Source organism: Mastacembelus armatus, chromosome 1 (assembly GCF_900324485.2).
Source record: "Mastacembelus armatus chromosome 1, fMasArm1.2, whole genome shotgun sequence".
Lineage (NCBI taxonomy): Eukaryota > Metazoa > Chordata > Actinopteri > Synbranchiformes > Mastacembelidae > Mastacembelus > Mastacembelus armatus.
Genome location: NC_046633.1, coordinates 13,134,154 through 13,148,135, shown reverse-complemented (window position 1 = coordinate 13,148,135; position 13,982 = coordinate 13,134,154). Strand labels below are relative to the sequence as shown.

The following is a 13,982-nucleotide window of genomic DNA, read 5'->3' as shown; positions in this document are numbered from 1 at the left end:
TTGTTGTATTGACCATATTACCCATATTCCATTACTTGGTAACCGGAAAACAAGTGTGGGTGTGGAATGGCATTTTTCTTGAACTCTGTCATTCTGTCATTCCCACTGGACTGCATCATGACTGCACCTCTACGTGCATATGTAGTGTGTGAGTATCAGGTAAGGATCATATTTCAAGAATGCTTGAAAGCACTGCGGGCATGTCCCAACCCTATTATTTACGTAAGCAAAAAAAAAAAAAAAGACTGAGAACGACTCATACAGCATTGTAAATCCAAAGGGGATACTGAAGTGCATTCACTTCCCAGATGGACTCTCAGACCAAAACAGGAAAAGTTTACCTGCAACTACAAAAAGCCAGCAAAGTGAGTATATTATGATGTAATCGGCTCTTTTGTTTTAGCGAGCTGTTAGACAGAATTTCAAATGAAAGAAGTTATAGTGTTTGAGGGTATTTCCTTATATTATTTAATAATTACTATATTCTATAATTACACTACAAGTATATTTATATTGATCTCACAGGAATGCTGTCAGAAATCTAACATCACATAAGCGGCAAAGAAAAAAGAAGCATGAAATGTTGTCATCTGTGCTTGAACTACATTGTAATATATTGCTCTGTATGTAATAAACAGATGAGATGTACAGAAACCAAAGTTTTTTTGGTTCTGATTTCATGCAGATTCTACAGTTAGCTGAGAGAATAAAACATGATTGTAAAAGCTCAGGAACCTCTATGTGAGGCTCCAGAGCAGGAATCCAAATGAACAAGTTGAAACACAGCTCCCCATAACAGAGAGCACACGCATACCCATTCTTGATTGTTTATGGTAGTGTGGAGTGGAGACATTTTTTCAAGAAAATTGTTTTTTACTAAAAAGTCCAAATCTCCACCCTCCATAACTGCTGATGTTCTTAATGCTTTCTATATACATTGACTAAGTGTGACATTGTTAATAGCTGTGCTTTGATTGATGTAAAGACAAAGGGCAACAGGCCTCCCTTGTTATACTGCTGACCAATCACAGTTTGGCAGTGGCATGATGATAGCCTCATTTGATTAGCTGAGCATTCAGGGTTTTTTTTTTCCAACAAGGGATGCCTGTTTGTACCTGGCCTCCTTGCAGACATGACATTACTAGTAAGGAGTGCAATGCAGTGGTTCACCACCCAACCCTTAGAGGGATGCTGTTTAAGTCATTGTAAAATACTCGATTAGAAATGGGGAAGACATGACAGCAAGCGACAGCACCAAAGTTTTACTGAAACTGACAAGTGAAGTGCTTTTATTCAGCGGACAAATACAGTTCAATTTGAAAAGAGAGGGGAAACTTGGCTTCCTTTGGCCTTCAGGAAAAAATGGAACAGAGTATTTGATTGAATCTTTGAAATTGAATATTACTCACAATCATCACACCTATAGCCTAAACTGGCAATGTTACAAAGTACTTAAATTGAATTATTACATCACACTACATGAAATATGAGTTATATGTCAATTTTTCTTTTCTTTAAAATGAGTATTCTATTCAAAAAGAGAAGGTTTAGACTGTAAGTGATTTGAAAGTGGATATAACGTGCAGGAGAAAAGTGTGGGGAACTCTTATACATGATCCAGGTATTTATATTTTGCTCTGTGTTGGTAATTGTTATCCAAATCTGCCATCATCAGTTTGTAATTTCTCTATCATTAATCATCTTGCTCTTAACAGAAATGGAAGCCAGTATGGTTGTCTCTCTTTCCACCCAGCAGCAGTGGAGTGGGTCGACTAGAGATTCAGGATATAGGAGGTACGGGAATCTAAAATACCGACTTCTGTCCCTATATCAAAGTCAAAGGATATTTTGATTCATTGCAACTTCCATGTGATTTTTGTAAATTCTAAGATGTGGGTACATGATGACGTGATTAAGTCCATTGGGGCAACAACTACAAACACCCAATTAGACAAGTTTTAAAGGGGTCCACAGATGTCTTCAGGGTTTTTTCTGCTTTTCTATCAGACGTGTACACAGCAACCCTGTTTTACATACAGTGTACAAATTCACTTAATTCAATGTAGTTGTCAGTCATACTGTCTCTAGAAGAAATCTGTCTTGTTTTTCTAACATTTATACACAGAAATACAACCCCCCCATCTCCATCTACACTCACTCACACACTGAATTTCAAATAGCCTTTGTTTTGTTAAAGACGGTATGTTCTCACACTGTCAGACATACAATACAGACATGTAATTTCATGTCTGTATTGCTTGGTAAAAAAGCTTGGTTCTGACAGTTTTCATTTCAGTGAAATATATTTAGCTCTGTTATTGTACAGGTTCTAATTGCATCATTATTTTCATTTTTACCCTTACAGATATGTCTAGACACAGTAGCAGTGACTTCATAGTGCATCTGAATAATGTCACTCATTTACATCTCCTGGTATCAGTTCAGAATTTGTGTTTTAGCAGTTTGGTTTTCTTTTACTGATGTTTAGAAATTCCTTTTTATGTTTCCCTGAGCCTAAGATGCTTTTTATCTGTGTCATAGAAAAGTGGGAAGGAAAGGAAAAAAAGAATAGACAATAGTCCTCTAGGTGTGACTGGGTACACATAGGTTATCAAGGTGCAGCTACTTTATCTTTAAGGGCAACACCCAACAGTTTAGCACTGTGCATCACATACAACAGATAAATAAAAATAAACAGCAGAACTCAATATCTAGCAGGCCTGAAAGCAAAAGAGTTCGACCAAGCTGAATTACTGCTATGAGAGTTAAAGTACTTCAGAATCTTTTATAACAGTGTTCATGTTACAATGTATTCACTTGTAGTGCGAGCGTGTGTGTGTGCGTGTGTGTGCTCAAAGTCCAGAGTGTTTGCCAAATAGGTGTGTGAAGGAATGTTTGAGGTTGCACTATTACAAGAAATACAAGAACTCCATACATTTACTTGTATCAGTAATTATGAGAATGTTGGGATAAAGAAACTATAGTGTACAAAACTCATTCCACTTTGTTGCAGTGTTTTAAAGAACTGTATGATGAGTACATCTTCAGTAAACAGCACAACAGAACACTGTAAGAAAACAGTTTTTTTATATGCTGAAGCAATCATGTTTCATTACTGATGTGAGAGCAGGTGCTTTGGAAGTATATTGTATCATACTTGTCCCCACCATCTGAAATGGTCAGTGGTGTGCAGCTGGACTTACCATCAGCAGGAGATATGCCACAGATAAACTGTTAGAATTACTGTCTAATTCTATGATGTGACAGTGCTATAGTAAAGGTTTGGTTAGGTTATGCTCAAACTTGGTCACGCTTAGGAAGGGTTGATGGTTTTGATAATATCTTGTTAAGGTTAGAGGACCTTTACTGTCATTGATTACAGTAATGAACATGTGATTATGCATATGGAACAGTCACAATGGACGACTATTGGTTAGAAACAGCAAACCACCACTTGTAAAGTCCAATGTTTCAGTGATGCTAGTAATCATATTAAATTTGCATTGAAATTATAGTGTGCAGTAATACTTCAAGACTGTGCATGTGCATTATAAATAATAAAAATTCTTTGTTTGGGCATGTATACCCATAAACTCATAAACAAAAGGATATGCTGGTCTAAGAACCATATCAGCTTAAACAATACTTACCTATTTGTAAACTTTTCATTATAAAAACAAGTCAATACACCTGGTACAGCTGTAAAATGCATGTTTAAAATACTCTTCACACCTCGTAGTTAAAGCTGTTACCTGTGTAAGTTGGCATTCAGGAGGGCATGTTGCCTCATGCTCTTTCTTTTCCCTGAGAGATATTGTGTAATCTTGGAGACTTTGCATAACTGCTGTAGGCAAGTTTTGGTAAATGGCTTGATGATGGGGATAAACTGCTCCCTGTTTTTGAAAGAATGTATGTATTTCCTGTTATAGTAAATGATCTTAATTCTGTTTTTAATAATAGCAAATAAAAACTTCACACGTGACTAACTTTTAACTCTCTACTGATGGCAGGAAGTGATATTGGTGCAGTGAGCCGGAGACATCACCAGCCTCAGGGGGACAGAAAGCTGAAGGTGGTTCGATTGTCTGAGCTGATCAGTGTCCTTAGGCTCCCTCCAAATGCTGAGGCCTGTCCCATGGTCAGTGTCTCTGATTATTTAGAATCTTTACATATACATTATCAGGGCTGCTGAAATGATTACTACAAGGTATTATTTGTGCTGCTCACAGGAGAACATGGCAGCATTTTGTGTGGAGACACAGGACAGAACAATGGTGTATGCTGCGCTCAAAGACGAATGCATGGACTGGGTAGAAAAGCTGTGCCAATGTACATTTCAGGTGAGACTGAATCAGATATTACATAAAATGTGTTACCTTGATAGTATTTTGGGAACTGGTAAAACAGGGCATAAGCAGTTTGAATACAATGGCTGGTCTATGTGGATTATCTTCAGATTTGATCGAATAACTATTCATCTCCCTTTACTGCTGTCTGCCTCTGTCACAGAGAAGTGATGGCTCACGCGCTAATCAGCTTCATATGGAGGAGAACCAGATATATGCTTCAGTAGATCAAGGTGAATCTTCTGTTCCTACACTTTTATCTTCTCTTCTTTTTTCAAATGTTTTAAAATGCTGTTCGGCTTCCCACGAGAACCCTGACCAACAAAGGCATCAAAAACACCACAATTTTTAAAATTATGTCATGGGTACAGAAATTCACACACTGTCTCATGACTGCACCAGGATGTTCAATTAAGGCCAGTTCATGAAACCTGTGTTACCATGGGCTCTTAATTAGTGAGAGAGCTGCTCACATCCATCCATCCATCCATTATCTATACCCGCTTATTCCTTAATCAGGGCCACGGGGATCTGATGGAGCCTGTCCAGCCTATCCAGAAACACCCTGGACAGGTCACCAGTCCATCACAGGGCCACATATAGACACACAGAGACAAACAACCTCACACACTCACACTCACTACTATGGGCAATTTAGAGTCACCAATCAACCTGACATACAGTACATGTTTTTGGACTGTGGGAGGAAACTCCACACAGAAAGGCCGAGTTGCAAACCCAGGACCTTCTTGCTGTGAGGCAACAGTGCTAACCACTCAGCCACTGTGCTGCCCTGAGCTCACAATAAAATAAAATAAATATATTATTATATTCACAATAAAAGTCTACATTTATTTAGAGGACATTATTCCACATTTCTAAAGTGTGAGTATTAAAAATTAAAGTTTGGATTTTAATTCCAGGTCACATGGGTTTGCTGCAGCATGCTACTCTTTTAAAATAAAAGCCTTTTTATTATATTGTTTCAAAATAAAAGCCAAGAAACACTGTGGTGAGCTTAAACCCTCTGGGGTCTAAGGGGGTTTTGGGGCCCTGGACAAGTTTTGACATGACCTGACATTTGTGCTTTTCTCAGTTGCTTTTAAACATATTAATGGCTAAAGTCTGATAACACTGTAATCAGCACAAACTGGGCTACAATAATATGTGAGCAGCATGTTTATACATTTATGTATGCAGGAAAAAAACCATGTGCATGCATGCAAGGGGAGGCAGAAATTTTTCTTTCTGCAAAAGAGGGCCCGACAGAAAAAGTTTACAACATCAAACCTGTACGTAGTCAAAACTACGCCTTACTTTATGTGTAAAGTAGTGTGAGAGAAAAAGACATGGAATCACAACAACATAAGGATTAATCCTGTTGGTAAAAAATATCTACAACAAAAAGCACACTGAACAGAATCAATATATGTGACTCTGTATATACTGTATGTGGAACCAAAATATATGTGATTTTCACACAACATCACACTTTGTGGTCCACAAATTGAAACATAAGGTAAACAATCCAAATTATGCTTACATTACAGTTTATCATCACAAAGCTGTGTGTTTATCCTTGAGACATACCGGTAATAATCATGTTGAATTTCCACCTTGATTAAATATTTGCAGAGCTGATTTTTCAAAACAGGTTGTCTTTTGTTGATATATTGTCTAAGTCTATTTCTATTTCTAATCTTATTTCTATTTGTATTCCCATTCTATTGGTATTCTATTTTATCCCCCCCCACTTATATTTAATAAATCTATGTACATATTGTGTGAACTGTTGTGACAAGCACATTGGGAGCCACTGTACCGGAGTCAAATTACTTGTGTGCCCAACATACTTGGCAATAAACCTGATTCTGGTTCTGATTCTGATTTAGCAAGTGAAACCAGCTTCAATCAAACTGTACATGAGAATCTTCATTTGTTCTTTTCAGCCTCAGAGTTCTGGGTTGTGATTCAAAAGACAGATGCAGCAACACGTTGTGGTCTGCAGGGGTCATACTGGCTGCAGATAGGACCAGAGTCACTGCTGCTGAAAGAATCACAGAAGAACATTGTCAGAGAATGGCCATATGAATTATTAAGAAGATATGGAAAAGATAAGGTAAAGATTTTAATATCATAAAAATCTTTTTTTCATTGCTCTTATTTTAACTATAAAAACTGAATTATACCATGAATTACATGACTATGAGTAGCTAGTAGTGGATTGTGGAACATTGCAAGGAGTTGCTTTTTATTTTAAAACTGCTGGTTACTGCTGCTTTAAGTGTCTCTGTTTTTTTACCAGCTGGCTTTAACCATTGAAGCAGGTAGACGCTGCCACTCTGGTCCTGGAACATTCATATTTGAGACACAGCAAGCTGAGAAAATATTCTCCCTGATTCAGACTACCATCAAACGGAAGACTCCAAGTCAGCAAAACCAAGAGAGTGAGAAAGTTACCCAAACCAACATACAGGCTCATTCCCCTCTCCCCAGAACACCTGATATGACCATTATGGCTGCATTTTTGGAGAACAAACTGAGGACACAGGAGAAGAAATGTGCTGCTTCAGATGGGACTGCATATATTCAAGAAGATTTGGTTGGTCAGTCAGAATGTGTGTCAGCACAGCCAGCTCCTATCACCCTCATGCCTCTTCCATTGGTTCCCACACATGAAAGCATCTCTGGACGTCATAATGGTGACCCAACAGATGCTGTGTATGCCAATCCATCTGATTGCCTCCAATCTGCATTAACACCGCAACTGACCTCAGCTGTGTATGTAGACCCTGCCCATGTCCTTCCACTCAAACCCCCCAGTTCAAGAGAACCAGTTACTTCCGTTCCCTCCCTGAGCATTAGTCATCATGATTCAGTCTATGCAGAGGTGTTTGACAAAATTAGCTCAGCTCAGAATAAACAAGCTGTTCAGAGCAAAGGAAAAACAAAACATACAGATGATGAACCAATTTATACTGAGCCTTTAAATAAAAAGGAAGAGGTGTGCCATAAAAATGAAACCAAACCTGACCCATTTGCACACCTTTATGCTCATGTTTGCAAACCAGCACCATCATCTAGTCCCTCTATATCTTCCCACTCTGCCTCTGTTACCGACAGTACAACTACAAAAAAAGACGCAGGCACATCTCTTGATGATGTCGTCTATGAAAACTTAGGCGTCATTTAACAACATGGTTTTAAAATACTAAACCTAGCTCTTTGTACATTCTGACATCTACGTTATTGTTGTGAGCTCACTGAGATCTACTAGCACTGCTAGTAAATGCACTTCAGTGAAAATGTACAGTGTAGCAATATGTATAGCAATTTATATTAAATATGGATGTCCATTTCTATGTGAATATCTTTTTTAAAAAAGTAAAATAGTTGTGAACAAAGTAAAATTTGACTCACTAAAATCTTCCAGCAGAGGGATAGTTCTAAGTTTTATGATATATGTATATTTCTACAATAATTTATATTTAATAAAAAGATCACAGAGTACAACACAATGTGAGATGCTAGCATTATAGTTTCTTAAATTGCACAAAGTGGGATGAGGGGCCAGCAGCAAATTTCTGGTTTATTCAGCCAAATATCCATGTTGGATGTGTTGAGTTTGGGGCTACAAGTGCTGCATTGCCTTGGTAAAGTGACAAATACAACTTTACATATACAGTGTATAGTATATATATATATATGTATTTACTGTGTTGGCCAGAATCATGTCACAATATGTATAACTGAGTAAAACAATATAGTGATATATTTGGTGTTGTATGTACTAAAGAAAAAGAACAATGCTGTCATCATTACTGTGGATATTGCTTTATATCAATCTTGGATGTAACCTGCATCAAACACCTTTCAAATACACTAAATGTTGACAGACCAAATACCTTTGCTCTAGTAAAGTTATATCAGTTGGGTATAAAAGGTACATATTAAAACATCAGTTTTATTTTCCAGTCTACCCAGGGGACTGCTGTGAATATGCTACAGTGTATGTCTGACTGGCTATTTTCTTGGTGACTGCATATATTTAAATATTTCCGTTTTACTTAAAATTTTAATAATTGAAAAGTAATAAAAGCTCACTTCCAAATAATATAACAACTACACCGGCGTTATTATTAAGTAATATTTAGTTAGGCATATGGAAAAAAACACACACACCTCACTAACATCTACTGGAGCATTTCGAAGTAACAGCTATAGGGGAGTTAACTATTCAAATAACTGACTGTTCTACTAAGCTGGACTGCATCTTCTCCATACTCCATTGTAATAGGACACATCTTTCCAAAGTACTATATATTTTGGCACAATGCCTCCTTTGAGGACACACAGTCTATGTGGATATGTACTAGTGTTTTCTTAAAATCTAAACATGTACACGTGTTTAGAATATTTTTTATGATTATTTTAACTCCTTAAGAGCTGCCGAAAGGAAAAGAAGAAGAATAATTTAAAATATTAAAGTTTAAGGACGATAACTGTGGGTCATTGGGAAGCCCTAATGGCAGTCTAGCTGAAAAGTGCTCTCCCCAGAATAGTGTGATTCATTTAGTGCTTATAGATAATGTAAAACAATGTAAGTACCAAACTCATTTCATCAGATGTAATGTTAAGGTTATATACTGTAATTCATTATCACCTGATTGTGCGGGAAACTTACACCTTGACAGACATCACGTCTGCTACCTCCCTGTGTGACCTGTGTGAATTCAACAAAGACCTTTGACACTGTTTTGTATTTGGAAGCAGACGAAGAGACAGGTAGTCACATCGACACGATAATTATGTTACGTATGTCGCCACACCAGTATGATTTACATGTGAGTGACTCTGATGTGTACATTAACACTGATGAGCAGATATAAAAATCATCTCCTTTGTTCGGGGGCAATCGGTACTGACCCGTTCTGCAGCTCGTATGTTCTGTTGTGACTCTGCTGTTTTTGCCTATTAAACTTGTCATCCTGATGTCTAACTGATGTTATATTTTTCCTGCTTGTCCCTTTAGGCTTTTCACTGCATCTTTGTGAGTCATTTTTTCCATTGCATACTTTATATAATGTAAAGTGTTTTTACAGGTGAGGAATGGCAGAGAACTGTACAGTGAATGGCTGTCAAATAGTACATTTTTATTTTAGGCTTACTGATTTGAGTTGTAATAGCATGTACTGTACTTTGTTGTAACAACATTATTGCTAAAATGAATCAAAGCCATTTATTACTAAAACATGCTATAATATAAAATGAAGAGACAGACTCAAAATGTTCCCTTAAGTACACAAGTACACAAGTGTATTATTTTGTTTTATTTATATATGCAAGCAAGTTAATGTCTTTACAAATAAAAAAAGCCACTGTCTGCCCAAGCTGTTGGCACAGATATGTACAAAATGGAGGAGTGAATCAAATAAAGCCTGCTACTAAGAGTGAATTACAAAAAGTATACATTATGGAGAAACAGAAAGAAAACTACTTCCAATGTCCAAAATGTCCAACCTGACGTAATGCATATGGATCATTTTATGTATGATGATCAGTTTAAAGTCACAGACTGACTTCATCAGCTTTTAGATCTGTGTACCAGTTCATGATGGAGAAGAGCGGAATCTGTTCAGGCACAGATGATCAGATTTTTCATCTTGTGATACAGAGTTGAGGTTTTCTCAAACATATCAACTCTTTCTCACAGGAGGTTTGAAATCAGATTTCATTTTATTAAAATTTGTGCTTTATTGTGCTGATATGGCAAGTTTACTGTGGTCAGGATTGTGGAATGGTAGAGTGAGCCTATATTCAGCTGTGGTCAGTGGGAAGACAAGAAGGATGGAGGATTAGTACATGTCAATACACATATTCATCTTTACAAGGAAATGTATGCTAGAGCGTAAATGAGGAGACTTAAACAGAGTGAGCTGCTCACATCCTTTTCTTCTTTACTTTAATGATTTGGATTCAGTGCCGCCTTTTTAGTCAAGTAAAAAAAACAGGTATTTTCAGATGTAGTTTTGTCATATTCTTATGTGGAGATCAGCTTCAAGAGGATCTGATATTTGTGTTGGTTCCTTGTGTCCCTCTGAAGCAAGGTAGAGTAACAATAGTCACTGAATACTGTAATCTGCACGCAGGTGTCATTCTTCTTGTGATTTTCTCTAAATATGAAAACTTTTTACTTCTAAAACCCTTTAAATAAAACAAAAAAACCACTGTCAAGCTGTGTTGCGAATGCCTTAACTCCCAGGCAGAGGAAGAGGATGTAAGCAGAGGTGGGTGCCGGATAATGGGTGGCCAGAGCAATACATTAAACCACATCTGCAAATCCACTTTATTAGGAATAAATAATAAATAACACCATGATCATATCACTTAAGACTTGCAGTCATAGATTCATGCACTTGTATGCCAGAAATGTACGGGAATAGATTTTTTGTTTTACATCTTGATTTCTTCAAACTGCTACAATATATTGCTCTGGTGGTAAACAACTGAGCAAGCAAGCTAGCTTAGCAACACCATTAGCAAGAGGAACTGCAATACTGCACACTGAAAAGTGGAAAACAAAACAAAAACAGCAGAACAGTGCCAGTGGGAAAAAAGTTTTTTTTTTTTTTTTGTATTATTTTCATCATTAAAATTATGACCACTGAATGCATAACCATGCCACAAACAACAACTAGATTCACTGTCTTTTTTGTTTTTTTTTTGTTTGTTTTCTTAACTAGTATAAGATCATCTTCATTATTATGAATTCATTTGTTTTCATCATTGTTATTTCTTCAGGTTATAACCAATGCTGCGAGACTATACACAGGTCCCACAAAGAGGATCTCAATGCACTTACACACCAAGAATAAGAGAGAGCTCACAATGGTCAATAAGTGCACAAAAACTATTTTTTTTCCCTTTTATCTGAGGTTAAAAACACTGACAAGACATCCATTGTCAGGCAATGAAATGATAGAATACTGTTACTGTAAAACTAGACCTTAAAAATACTGACTGTATGCAGCTTAGACATTTGAACAGAACAGAGTCTGGTGGAGTCTCTCCTTATTGACACTGATGATATAGTTTTTTTTGTTTTGTTTTGTTTTTGTTTTTGTTTTTTTCAAATTCAGCTGCATTTACACAACACAAAAAACAGATTTAAACTTTTTAATCCTGGAAGAAATGTTTTGTGAGAGGTGAAAGGTTTTATTGCATGTGGTGTTGACTGGCTGTTTTGAGCTATTTCTTTGTATTGGTCTCTGCATACATGTAAAACCTCACAGGTTCTCCTTGAATAATGCTATTTTATGTATCAAACAAATGACACTGCTCTGATGTTGTCTTGGTCAAACACATTTGATCAGAGGCACCTTTTTTTCACTATTTCTGCCTCACTACAACTAACATAGTTTACATTACTGCCAAACCTACTGTACCTAACTACCTTTAAGTCTTTCACTGCCATGTGAAATTAATTTTGCAGAGTCTGCACACATCTGTAATATAGATCATTTTTCTTCTCTTACCAGCCACTTAAAAAAACTTGCATCCTTTATGTGTGTGTAAATGCAGCCCTTATAGAAAATAGAAGCTCAGGGCATTGGGACTGAACTAGCTCCTCCAGACTCTGTAACCAATAGGATATTGTTCTCTGTGCTGCTTACCTCAACTGTTTTCACATATATGTGTATCTTTATACAGCGTTAATTTTGGTACAGTGCTTAATACTGCCCACAAAAAAAGAAAAAAAGAAAAAAAAATCAAATTCAATTATTTCACATTTAAACTGTTTCAGAGATTTAAAGTTGATAATAAAAGTCAAATGATATTGGTGAAAAGTAAAACAGCGAAGAATTATGGCTCAGATTGATGAGTGAGTGTGGAGTGCATGTGTATTTATGTATGTGCATGTGTGTATGTTTGTATGTGCCGGTAGTCTCATCAGATCAAACCAGTGGCATTATCACTATCATCATCATCACCATCTCCATTATCAGTACAGTAATCCTTCTGAAGACAGCCTGAACTCCCTCTAAGTCATCTCTACTGGCAGATAGAGAAGGGAATCATCACATTCCTTCACAGCTGGAACCAGAACATAACATTTGCCCTATTCTAATGGACGGTTCAAAGCAACTTAACATACAATACAAAGATAACAGCTCTGGAAACTGATGGCAGACTAAGTTTATACAGATAGAGTTTCCCTTGTTTAATAGATTTAGTCCTTTTAGTGGGATCAAAATTATCCTGATTTTTAGCATCATAACTACAGGTTTAAACACGTGTAATTGGTCCCTTAAAAAACACATGCAGCAAGAATTTAGAATTGGATCCAAATCAAAACCGCAACCAGAACAATGGCGATTTTAAGAACCAGTCTGTACAGATTAATGACACTGCAGATTTGCAACCATAGTTCTGTTGATCCAAAACTCATATCAGACTTCCAAATATAAAAACCAAAAGAGATGAACAGAGACACCAAATATGAATGTGGAGCAGCCTCTAAAACCACAAACCTATCTAGCAAAATAAGTTGCTCTCAATCCATGAGCTTATCAGCCGAGACATCATCCATTTCTGCTTTCACTCCCAGTAATATGACTCTAGTGGCATCAATCCATGCACATGCTTACGTTATTGAGTTTGTGTCCTGTTACTTGTGCACCTTCACACCTTTTTAAAAAATGTTATATTCCATCGATCCCACTATTTCACCCTGTCACAACCATCCTTATTTAACGCCTTACAAATGTTTCAAATGTTACAAAAAGCTATACCTGTAATGCTTTTTGAAATACTCTTTCTGCTCAGTACAAAACTAACAAGCACAACCTCTGAGTGAAGCCATTCCAGCACAACCAAGACACTGCCCAGAACTCACAGCACTAAACAGTTTAATTCACCAATTGCAAGTTGAATGTTTGTATCAGTGAGTTATGAAATTCAACTTACAAATACATTTTGGTCACATTAGGGCTTGTTGACAGAAAGACAAAAAACATGACACTATAATGAATGAATTGAAACTCTGGTGACTAGTGTATATGCATATGTATGTGTGTTTCAGTATATTTGTGTGTGCAGAACCACTGAAATACAGAATTCATTACAAGAAAATGTGAACGTGATCTAACCCAATCCCCAACCCCCACCCTATATAAATACCCTTGATGCTAAAATTACACATAAATAATACTGATAAAAATGTGGCAAAACTCTAGAAAGTAAGAAAAATCATTATTTAACAAATTGATGAGACTAGGGCACATGTTAAAAAGACTTTGTGCTGCTAAGATGTGCTGTTTCTGAGGACAAATCACAAGTTTATACAAACTAGGGGATAACAAGGGAAGTGGACACCAATGCCCTGTTTCACTAGTTGTTTTAAATGGCCTCTTTGAAACCCCACAGCGATGTTAAGTGCTTTCACTCTAACAAGAGACTGACATTTGATGTACAGTGCAAATAAAGCTATATTAAGAAAATTTGGACTCATTTATAACATAAGTCAATGCATATTTAATCAGTTAATGTAGGCTTTGATTATTATTGAACTATTCAGCCTATTAGACTACCCATTGAGCCCACTGAAGTGCTTAGTCAAAAGCCAAACCCCCCACC

At 36.8% G+C, this 13,982-nt stretch overlaps 1 protein-coding gene across 1 annotated transcript; it reads left to right on the top strand.

The window, feature by feature from the left end:
- The first annotated feature begins 242 nt into the window (after window positions 1-242).
- LOC113127730 (docking protein 1-like) lies at window positions 243-9,269 on the top strand. The gene is made up of 7 exons (XM_026302461.1): window positions 243-365; window positions 1,716-1,794; window positions 4,011-4,138; window positions 4,230-4,340; window positions 4,510-4,579; window positions 6,296-6,465; window positions 6,652-9,269. Exons 1-7 carry the CDS (start codon window positions 309-311, stop codon window positions 7,537-7,539), a joined length of 1,503 nt encoding a protein of 500 aa, XP_026158246.1. The 5' UTR covers window positions 243-308; the 3' UTR covers window positions 7,540-9,269.
- Window positions 9,270-13,982: the final 4,713 nt, after the last annotated feature.